The sequence below is a fragment of the Pelmatolapia mariae genome, linkage group LG23 (assembly GCF_036321145.2).
Source record: "Pelmatolapia mariae isolate MD_Pm_ZW linkage group LG23, Pm_UMD_F_2, whole genome shotgun sequence".
Classification (NCBI taxonomy): domain Eukaryota; kingdom Metazoa; phylum Chordata; class Actinopteri; order Cichliformes; family Cichlidae; genus Pelmatolapia; species Pelmatolapia mariae.
In genome coordinates, this window is record NC_086246.1 from 51,012,003 (window position 1) to 51,023,701 (window position 11,699).

Genomic DNA, 11,699 nt, shown 5'->3' on the forward strand with positions numbered 1-11,699 from the left:
GAACCATACTACTGACTACACCAGACCTACATGCTTACGAACTTAGCCCAGCAAGTATAACTTTAACCTTTGACTGTGCAAAAGCCAACATTTACATTTAGCTTTATACTTTAGGTTTTTTGAAGTGTACCTTTATCAGCCAGCTTCCCAAATATTTATTAAATATATTATTGAACTAAAAGAAACGTTTAACGAAGCTCTCCATTGAGGTAAAAAAGTCTAAGAATACACTTGTGTTTCGGAAACTGAGCCTATTTGAATTTAAACCCTTACATTATAAACAGCTGAAATGCATCACCAAAATAAGCTAGTAATAATTGTGGATTTTTCTAAACTTGGCATGATTAGTACACGAAAGTGCTGCAGTTTTAAGCGTATATTTTCATAGTGATCATTACAAGCCAGCAGCATATGATACAACTGCTCCGTTTATAAATTCAGGGACACAAGAATGCACTGCTGGGATTAACGTTTGCTTTAAGCTGAAATGTGAGTGAGCACACTTCCGGTTGGTTTCTAACTACTTGCGGCTGACTTACGAGAGGCTTTGAATTGACGCAGCCCTCTTCTCGAGGTTCAGTTGCTGTAGACGTGTGCTGCATGTGCAGCTTCGGAAAGTCTTCACCACGAAGCAACCGTGGGTCAACACTACGGTCCACGCGGGCAACGATCATGTGTGGGAACCGTCAAGGCAGACTGAGTGAATGGATCCGCATTTACACGCGTCATACCTTCTATAAAATACACGCTCACTGCAGCTGCTCTTTTGATTATGGTAATCTAATTGCTCCCTCTGGTGTTCAGCTCTACCACAACCGCTTCCAATTGACATAAAATCCCTAAAATAAGTCGATGGTAGCGGTCCATTTGCAGATAAATCAATGGGATTGTTTGTGGTCGGCGTGCACAGACGGCTTCCTTAAGTGATGCTTAAGTAAAGCAGTTTTACTGTTTAGTTTTTCAGTGAAATACAGTGAGGTCAACAAAGGCCTGACCTCTGCTGTTAAAGATGAAATAGCACAGAAGCTGGACTGAAGGCTGTGGGGCTCTGAGGAGTGCTTTAACTGCTTGGACTATGCTGTTACAGAGTTACGAATGCATCATAAGGTCTTTAAGTGCATCCAAATGATATTTAGTTGGTGTGAACAGTGACTGCCTCCTGCAGACTCAGTAGCCTAGTTTCAGTTCTTTATCAGTACATTTGGTTTTCATTTACACGACAGACCCCGAAGATCCCCTCAGCACAGTCTTTCCTGATTCTTTAGCTTTCGTGTTTGTAGTCTCTTTATTTGTGTATTTAGAAGATGAGTGCAAAGGAGCGAGATTGTGAAAACCCCCTGTGTGCAAGTCTCATCCCAAAGGACTCTTATAATAACAGCCAGATTTAGCAGGTTCAAGCAGCTCATTTCCCTTAGCCTGCACAAACGCCATGTGCGCTCCTCTGGCTGACGTATGAAATGTGATTTCCTTGATTCATAGAGTAGGATACGGTAAAATGGGAGGTGTGGGATGTTTGGCGTTGCCTCAGTGATGGATGCTCCTTCACCTCCAAATCAGTCCTGAAGCCAAGATTGAAGAGCCCGTCTCTGGTTATGGTGCACTTAAGGACCGAATCAATTTACTTGCCACTCTTTCCCTAGGCCAACCCACTCCTGTGTACCTATTTTAGGAAGCAATTAAAGTAAAAGAAAAAGACTTGCGAGTGCCAAGAACATCTGATTCTGGTTCACAACCAACAGGTTGATTAATAGCATCCTCTCTTTTTGATTTACCCGTGTCAGAGTGATGTAGGGTTTCTTGGCCGCACGTCCGCGTCAGATCGCTGTATTTCATTCAGACGATTCACAGGCCCCGTGAGAAGGTGGCTCAGTGACGAAGTCCACAGTGACGAGAGGTGAATTTAGTAATCAAGGGGCCGACTGGCCCCTCCTCCCAGCTCGTAGAAGTATAAATATATTGACGGGATGGTTTTAAGCGAGTGGACATCTAGCCTTGCCCGAAGGAGTGCTCACAGTGCGAAATTCGCTTGAAACATTACATTGAATGCCATGGACAGGGTTACAGCTGTGAGCTACTGTTTAGGACTCCTGAGTTTGTTTCTACTGCTCAATGTAGACGGGAGGAGCATATTTAATCCAGGTGAGTGTGCAAAACAGCACATTTTATTTGAATTAGAATGCTAAATGCATGCAACTGCTGATTAAATGGTTCGTCTATCAGTACAGTTTTATCAAATTTCAACATATTGAGAGATAATAAGCATATAACTCACTGTGTGTTTGCTTTGGTACATCCAGGAAACCCTGCTTTTAGTCAGAAAGAAGACACAGATTCCCAGAGCAAGATTCTGGCACTATTACTGCACAAAAGCTTGGTCCCAGTGGAAAAGGATGATCCTCTGGGTGAGACCTAGAAACAAATGCCTGTGATAACATGCACAGGTACATTTCTGCTTTGGTTAACTGGGTCTCCTTTCTGCAGGTGTTGAGCTGGCTAATAAATTAGCTGAGATCGAGGAGGTAAGGCTTATTTTAACTGGCACTAATAAAATGTGATTTCGATGTTATTATAATGTGAACAAACTGCTCGTGTATAAATGGAGCAGTCATTTCTTGTTTCAAATTCTCAAAAGTTGTTACAGTAATTCACAAAAACATTGGAAAACCTCTCTCGGTGTGTTATAATCACTTTGATCTGTATTTCTAGCTGAGAGCGCTGAGGGAGGACCTGGAGCTGGAGAGGAAGATTACAGCTAATATGGTAGAAGGCAAATCCATAACAAGGAAACGCGGAGAACGTAAGCTCTAACATTTACAATCATTACACTATAAATATACTTAATATGAGCTCATTGTACAAAATGCTGTCTTTTTGCCTGTAGCCTGCTTCTGGAAGTACTGTGTTTGAGACGGATGCAAGAGGAGGACGACCACTGTGAAATCTTGCTGCAAAGCCCAACATAGCCTTAAAACTCAGACTAGCAGTAGTATAATCACACTGTATTTATCCCAGCAATATAGAGTTGTAACATAGTTGTTTCATTAATAAAGGTTTCGTTTCACCGTGACTTTACATCTAGAATCTGTAAATAATCAGCCGCTCGCTGGAAATACTTGAGGGTCACATATGACGAAACATTACACATTACTTTACCTGAGTTTTCTTTGCATGTGTGTTTTTGTCGCCCTCCTGTGGTAGAATTGGGAATTACATGCTTGTTTGTTTTTCACACCATTACCTACAAGTTCTATCGCCTCATCACTGCTTATAGAAATGCACTGCTGTTAATTTTACTGTGTAAATAAAATCATAATGTGAATCTGTACTTCTTGTTTTCTTTTTTCCTTTAAAAGTTTAAATGTTTAGAATTGATTTTAGGATTAATTTAGCATCAAAGGGGGAAATAGAAAAAGGCGTTGTTAACACTACTGAAGACTAAATCATTTCTAATTATATATTTATTCTACTGACGTGATGCACATTTGTCAGCTAGTTTAAACTGTGCGAACAGGAAGTGGATGGTGGGCAGTGACAGGCTTTTTGTTGCACATTTGACTGGATTGTTCGGAGGCGAGTCACAAGCACAGTCCAAACAGCGCTGCAGTGAAAAGGTATTAATCATACGGCACACGATGAACTGAGTTTCAGGGAAACCACACTGATGCTAAGCTGGATTTGCTAAAACAGCAAATACAGTGATGACTGCTATAAAATCAGGCGTGCTTTGCACAATATTGCACAGACACAGCATCGGGGGTGGACTGAAACAATACTTCAGGTCAGAGCTTTGACGCCATCTCAGGCCAAACTCTTCACGCCTACAAATTTCTACTTGTGCAGGCTGACCCTGTGTGTTGCTGTAAGAGGTGACACAGCTGTGATATCGCACCGAGTGATTAAAATGTACCTTTACACTACCACAAGCCCTTTATGGTGGCTCATTTCATACAACTATAGATGCAACATTGAGTTTTGTATATTTTGCTTAGTATTTGTGTCTTGCTGCAGGGGACGTGCCAATGTGTGGCCCATATCATAATCAACGACTACAAAAAAGCTTGCAATAAATCCACCAGCAATATATCAGTGAAAAATGATCTAAAATGTAAATAGTTCTGCTTAAATTCATCTGACATAATGGCAGGTTGCAGCTCTTTCCCAATCATAATTGGCTCTCATCACATTTTGAAGACTGCCAAATTATTGTCTTCGGGGACAATTAGCCGATATATTTGGGCCCCTTGCTACCTCCCTCTCTGTTACAGTACTTAACTCAGGTGTTCTTTTGGACAGCTCCTTTAAACTTGATAAACAAGTGTCCTCTGTAGTACAGTCTAGCTTTTACCAACTACGGCAAATCTCTAAGGGCTAAGCATTACATACTGCGAATGGATCTTGAAAAACGTATCCATGCCTTTGTTACTGCAAGATTAGATTACTGCAACTCCTTTACCTGAGCCTCCAATCTGCCCTTCTTCATAAACTGCAACTTGTCCAAAATGCAGCGCTAACCCGGGACTAAAAGGGTTGATTCTATTACCCTGATCCTTGCTGGCCTACATTGGCTGCCCACACAGTAAAATTCGCAGTGTCAAAATAACACTTAGAGTTAAATTTAACACTGGTCCCGAGTCTATTTGGTCCCATTCGGAATTGATGTTAAATTAACTCTTTCTAGTGTTAAAACTTTAGAGTAAAATTAACTCTAAATAGAGTAAAAATTCAACACTGAGTAACACCGCATAGTATTAAATCAACTTAACACTAGTAGTGTCATATTATTTACTCTTAGTGATAAATTAACTCTGAGTAAAATCCCAGATTTTTAACACTGAATTGAGTTATTTGAAATTAACTCTGATGGGAGTTGATGTTACTTTGTTATTCATACACTAATCTAGTGAAAAAGGAGCTCTCATAGAGTAAAATTTTAAATTAATTTTACACCAAGTAGTGTTACTAAAACTCTTCCTGTAGTGTTACCTTTACACTGAATTTACTGTTTTGCAGCATGAAAACATATTTTTTAATAATGCTTTGACATATAAAACAAGTGAGCAAAAACCACAACTAGATAATACATTTAACAGCTTTATTTTTATGTCAGGCTCAAAATATAAAAACATCTCATGTAGTGTATAAAACACTTTACAACAATGAATTTAGTTTGGCATAAAATGGCAATATTGAATGACATACAGGGAGGAATCTGAAGTGCCATACTTCATCTGAAGACCAAATGGTTTGAAGTAACACAGCTCATTTTAGGGCTGGGCGATATGACCCACAATTCATAGCTCGATATTTTTTAGCTGGATGGCGATATACGATATATATCTCGATATTTTTTTTAAAGCCATAAGGTAAGAACAAAACGAGAGTTCTTAGTCAAAGCTGTGTCCCAGATGTCACACAGGCACTTTTATTAACATACAGCGTAGATGTACATGAAGGAATTACTCAAAAATAAATTATCAGCATTTATTAAATAATAATGCTCCATAAATAAAAGAACACAATGTTGTTTTTGTGCATAACAAAAAGCTCACAACTGTGCAGTCAAAATGTAAACTAACAGACTCTGAGCATAATAACAAAGACAGATTTCACAGCTGCTCTGTTCCCAACTTCTACTGCGTGACTGACAGCCTGGAGTTTGAAATCCTCTTTGTAACCGTGTCTCTTAACAGGTGCCATTTATGGTCCTTATACACACACAATACGGTAATATTACGTTGAAGCACAGTACGTATCACTCCGAGAGGCTCCAGACTATGGTAGCCGTAATGCTCCATCAAGCGGTGCAGCTCCGTAGCTTACCAAAGTCGTACTAAAACATGTTTTGACAGATTGCTGAGCGCCGTGTAGCACATAAAAACGGTTCGCGGTCAGTAAGCACAACCAGAATTCATACATAAGGCGCACTGTCGATTTTTGAGAAAATGAAAGGATTTTAGGTCATGAGCCCCTGTGGGCTGCATGTCGTTAGCGCGGTTAGCTCGTTAGTGCGGTTAACTCGCTAACACGTTGACGCCGTCCAGCCCCACGCACGGGGCGATCCGCGGTAACTCGTTAACGGAGATTTGCCGTGTTCATCTTGTTGTTGCCTGCAGGTGAAGCTATGGGGGAGGGGGAGTTGTGTTCAGTGAAGGAGAGGCGAGGCGGAGTAACGCAGCGTAGAGACAAAAGTGGACGAAAGAGAGGCAAACTTGCGGCTCCACAAGTATAATTATAACGTAACATATACTATATCGATATAAAGTATATTGTCACATCTTATATCTCGTATGAAAATATATCGATATTTTTAAAAAACTCGATATATCGCCCAGTCCTAGCTCATTTATGTTCAACACCTTCAGCACCATATTGGGATGCAGTCTGACCCTAAATGCATGACAATGGTCATCAAAACACAGGGTTTCCATCAGTTTTCCGCAGAGCAATACAATGTCATCTTTCACAACAATACTTTTGATCTTACAAAACACCGGAATCTCAGACTACATCTGTACAGATGATAAAGTCAGGTACTCTGTACCATGATGTTTTATCCACACTGGTAGACAACACAGCTCCAATTTTTAAAGCAATTTCTGGACCTTCTTCCAGCTCTCCAAGTGTCACCATCTTTCCTGGTCCTAAAGCTAATCTTTCCAGGCTAAAGGACTCCCAGTGCTTTATTTTATTACTATTATTTTTATTTGGTGTCCTGTAAAGGTACGCTCGCATCTTTAACTTGAGTATGAATCTCAAAAACACTTCCTCCATTGAGGAGACAAAACTATTCACAGTAGATTGGTTTAATCCAGCTGCCCTGAGCTGTGCAACAGCAGAGGCACACATATCCAAAGTCTCTTATTTGACCTTTTCAACTTTTCAGATGTTGTGGGTGTTTCTTCTACATTAGTTGATCACCTCCCCTGTAGTGCTAACTTCTTTAACTGCCACATCAGGGTGTAGATTAACATCAGTGTCAGCCTGTTGGTCAAAATAGTTAACGTGTTTGGTATTTAAATGTTTTCTAAAAGCTGTGGTTTGGATGAACGTGTGCATGTTGTGAAGCATGGTGTTGTAAGATGTGCCAAACACAAAATGTGCTTTAAACAGTTCATCAAAAGCACCAAGTGAAGAGGTAGACTTGCATGGCATTCTTGTCAAGAATAATGAAGAACCGGTGGATGTCATTCTTTTTCACCCCAACAGCCAGGAGGTAGGGTTGAGTGCTGGTAGTGACGGCATCAAGGTGCTCTTCGATATTTGTTCCAGTCTGAAAAGACAAATACAGACAGGCAATAAGAATCAAGTGTTTCTTAAACTGGTAATTCATAACATAAAAATAGAAAAGAAACACAAACCTTCTTGAAGACCTTTCTGCTTGAGAAGCTGACACCTTTCCTGGCCTCTTGTGACCCTGACCAGATGCTGGAATCAGATGTAATAGCAATACAATTGCTGAGAGGTCACTGTCCCAGCCTGCAAAAATATTTGTTTTTAATAAAGTTGAATCATCATCAACAACACATTTCAATGCATTGATAAAATGTTTGAGTAGACCCAAAAGACAAAAGGGACAGCTGTTCTGTGACAAACATTATATATGCTGTGAATGTGCTAATCAAAGAAACAACAGCTCACCAATGTCAGCATTAACTTCAGTGGCATCCTCAGGAGAGTCCGCTGCCAGCAAGAGTTCTTTCAGGTCACTGGTAGAAGGAAGCTTTCTGCCTTGTTGGATAATCGTCCTTTTGAATGTTGTTGGCCACCTCTCCAGCAACCTGCCTGATACATCCTCACCAAACATCAGTACAAAATCCTGAAACATTGTCAAAGTAATGACAAATATTCACCAAGCCTTTGATATCTTTGAAACGTGGAAAAACAGACAGTATGTTGCTTGACAGCAGGGGGTCAAGGACCATGTTGTGTCGATAAACAAATGTCAACTTCATCTTCTTGACTGTCTCTTCATCAGCTGAATGTTTCATCAGAGAGATTGTATCCTTGCACTCATCCTCACTCAGCACCTTCTCTGTAACAAACTGCTCGTCTGACAGTCGGTCCACCACACTGGTCTTCACCCGATGATCCATCTCCTGGTGCTAGACAACATGAAATACAGATTTATCAAAACTAATAACAACATTTGATAACCATTATTAATACAGAAGCACAGTTTGGAACTGTATTATGTATTTCCACTGAATTATAAATGTTGCCTCCAGATGAGAATCGCCTCTCTTTAGCAGTGCATCTCTGGCATGGTTTTAACCCTCCAGGCCAAGTACCCAGTGCCACTCTCGCCATCATAATAATGTTCCTTGGAGAGTGCCATGTACAGACATTTGGTTTATTCATTTATCAGTAAGTTATGTAACAATGAACAGTTGATAAGGACATACATTTTAGCAGGATTTAAAATGTTTAAATGTGATTTTAGTTGTATCAGTTATTACTATGATCTACTTACATAGCCATTTTTGGAGTCACTGAGGTAAAGGGAAAAGGTTACAGCTCCTCTGGCATACATTTCTTTCACCTGTCGTGGTGATGATGTACTGCAAGATCAAAAGGAAGAGAACTACTCAGCTTCCCTGGAATTATTAGAGACTTAAAATAATTTGAAAATGATAGTAAAATCACAGGGCCAGAAATAAATTACCCATTTTTTTCTGTCATGTCAGCTACCGGTATGTTGACCATTTTTCTTCTGGTTTCATCCACCAGGGACTTGGTCTGATTGTATTCATTTATTATACGTTCTCCACCAGGTTTGCTGGTGAGAATCGATTCCACCAACTGGAAAACACAATAAAAAACATTCTACATGTTGATATAACCACTGCAGTTCAGAGCAACTGTGGAAATCTGTTAACTCTTACTTGCTTAGCTTCTGCATCCAGCTGCTGACGTTTCCTAAAAGGGCTGTCTGAAAGGATGACCGTATCCTGTGAATCTGATGAATGTGGCGATGATAACTCAGACGGCTCACGAGACACTTCTGCAGCAGATGTTTCCAGACCTCAAAAACAGGAGCAAAACAAATCAGTTTGCATGGTCCCTCCATAGACACATTTTATAAACTCTCTTTAATAAACAAATGACATCCAGTGAAACACACATCACTCAAAAAAAACTGTTTCATATTTGATGGTTAGTACCCCGGTTGAGGGATCTGTTACTATATCCTCAAATACATCATCATCCCACTCAGTCCCTGAACTATCAAAAACCTTCACTCCTTCTGTTACAGCTGGCACACCAAATTTTGCAAATGCTGGAAACAAGCACACAAGTTTGTGTAAACAAAAAGATTACATGACATCTAATGTTTTGTAGCCTAAAATGAAGATCATTTCAAGATACTTTTTCAAAAGTGACTCAGATAAATAAAAACTAAATTATTAAGCACCACTAACATGCTTGATAAGTGGTAGATTAAAAGGAGTGACACTCACATTATACGGTTTTTCCACTAAATATACATTCATAGCTAAGATGATTCCAAAACGCAGATCATTTTCAATTAATCATAAAATGCAGTTTGAAGAGACTAAATAACAAAAAGAACTTAAAGCACCTTGAACACCTTTTTTTTTAAATACAATGTTGGTTTCTTACCAGCAATCAAAAACTCCTTAAGGCTTGGCTCAGATACTCTAGCAAATTTCTGCACACCTCCCAGTTTTGCTTTAAGCAGCATGCTTCCTGTAGACAGACATTTCTTATAATCAGTGCTCTTCATTGAACTACAGTAAACAGAAAATGTGAATATTAAAACAGTCCCATAAATACCAGTAAAACAGCCTTGCATTGTTATTTCTTACACTGTATGTTACTTTTATTTCAGTGTAGCAAGGTGTTTCAGCCCTTTGGCTGTAGTTTTTAGCCCTATACTAAATGAGTATTTCACCTACATGAAATATATTCCTCAATACAAAACTAAAATAATTACTAGTACTTTTACCGTTTGTCTGATCTAACTTAGCACTAGGGAGTCAGTATTTTGTTCATCTTTAGTTTAACATACTGAACAGTCTGCTAACCAAAATGGAAAAAGGTAACTTGTGTCAATACCATCATTAGTTAACATCAAGTTAACTCACTACAAATACAAACGCTGTCATCTTAAGTTCAAACTACTAAAAGAAAACATTACAAACTGAATCCTGGACATTTTGGATACTTTATCAAGCTTATACTGCCTGCTGGTTGTAATCCTGTAACTGTAAAATCACTGAAGACAGCCAAATTGAAATAAGGCAATAACCTTACTGAAAATGACTTCTATATCTAGGTATCCAAAAAGAAGTGAAAGATATAATATTAGTGTAAAATGTTAATTAGTTAATGCTTGCCTTACATAATTTAAAATGTAACAATAACAAGCAAACTGCCCGCACACCAAGGTTAGCCAAAATGCTAGTTAGCTAGCTAATGTTAATATGTAGCTCCCAACACATGGAGATTTAATTTAATGGAATTTCGAACATTCTAGAACACAACACAATCACCACTACACACTGAAATAAATTTTGATAACAAGCCTTACAGTCCAACACTGATATCAGTCAACTTTTTTAGCTAATTAACAACCTTACGTTAGCATACAGACAGTGTCACATTTGCTTCTGGTACAAAATGAAATATATAATAAACATGGACAAAAGGAATGTAACCTTATTTTAACGTGCTACCTGTGTTTAAAATGTCAAACTGTTGGTTTAATAAGTGAATATGAACAACTCGCCGTCTAACTGACCTGAAGAAAATGGCGTAGTGAAAAATCCTCTGGGTTTGAAAAGGAGTCTGTGGTGGGAGGAGCTGACGCTGCGTCTTTTAACTCCACACTGGGGGGCGTTTTGCTCCAGCTGTTGTTATAATATGATGACTGTATTAGAGCAAATACACTTTCACACTGCTGATTTAACACTGGGAAATTTACTGTGCATCAAATATCGGATTGATTTTAAGATTTTATTGCTTACATTCAATTCAATTCAATTTTATTTATATAGCGCCAAATCACAACAACAGTCGACTCAAGGCGCTTTATATTGTACAGTAAGGAAAAATCGTAAATAATGTTGCGCCTTGCTATTTATCTGAACTTCTCAGCCTGTATACTCCTAGGAACGCACTTCGATCAAATGACCTTGGTGAAACCTGGGTCCGGCTAAAACCAGAGGTGATCGTGCCTTTGCTGCACCGAACAGTCTTCCAGCTGATATTCGCTCGTCGGAATCTATTCAATCTTTTAAAACACGATTGAAAACTTATTTATTTGATCTTGCATTTTCAGTTAGTGATTTATCGGTTGTACACTTTGTACTTTTATTACCTTTTGTATGTAATTTTAACCTATTGTTTTACTGGGTTTTTGCAGTTGATATTTCTGTGTTGAACTTTTACACTAAGTGTGAAATATTTGTTTTAACATAGTACTCCCGGGTTAATTAGTGCATTGTTTTATCTGGGAATGTATTTATACTCTACTATTGTACCCATATGCAATTAATTTTATTTCATATTTTATTACTGAGAAGCACTTTGATGTACCTCTGGTCTTTAAATGTGCTATATAAATAAAGTATTGATTGACTGACTGCTAGAACAAAACATCTGTCCCAAGCTAAAGACTCTCATTGCACAGTTTCCCTCTCTGCTTCAGAGGATTGTGATTCTGACTGTTAACCTCA

The 11,699-nt window shown here is 38.9% G+C and overlaps 2 protein-coding genes across 5 annotated transcripts in view; one reads left to right on the forward strand and one right to left on the reverse strand.

The window, feature by feature from the left end:
• The window catches only part of ccdc50a (coiled-coil domain containing 50a), a 31,693-nt gene extending 20,742 nt beyond the window's left edge, over window positions 1-10,951 (reverse strand). The window contains exons 1-8 of one of the 4 annotated variants that reach the window (XM_063467901.2): window positions 10,763-10,951; window positions 9,622-9,708; window positions 8,883-9,022; window positions 8,663-8,799; window positions 8,471-8,558; window positions 7,639-8,102; window positions 7,359-7,476; window positions 7,146-7,270 (exon numbers count right to left, since the gene is read on the reverse strand). In XM_063467901.2, coding sequence (XP_063323971.1) covers window positions 7,146-7,188 — 43 coding nt within the window. In that variant the 5' untranslated portion in view covers window positions 7,189-7,270; window positions 7,359-7,476; window positions 7,639-8,102; ... (3 more) ...; window positions 9,622-9,708; window positions 10,763-10,951. Of the gene's footprint in view, window positions 1-7,145; window positions 7,271-7,358; window positions 7,477-7,638; window positions 8,103-8,219; window positions 8,321-8,470; window positions 8,559-8,662; window positions 8,800-8,882; window positions 9,278-9,621; window positions 10,658-10,697 lie in introns of those variants that run through there. The other 3 variants (XM_063467902.2, XM_065469779.1, XM_063467903.2) reach the window with 3 other exon arrangements.
• Window positions 567-3,272, forward strand: uts2d (urotensin 2 domain containing). The gene is made up of 6 exons (XM_063467108.1): window positions 567-775; window positions 1,782-2,139; window positions 2,298-2,402; window positions 2,482-2,519; window positions 2,707-2,797; window positions 2,882-3,272. Exons 2-6 carry the CDS (start codon window positions 2,049-2,051, stop codon window positions 2,905-2,907), a joined length of 351 nt encoding a protein of 116 aa, XP_063323178.1. The 5' UTR covers window positions 567-775; window positions 1,782-2,048; the 3' UTR covers window positions 2,908-3,272.
• Window positions 10,952-11,699: the final 748 nt, after the last annotated feature.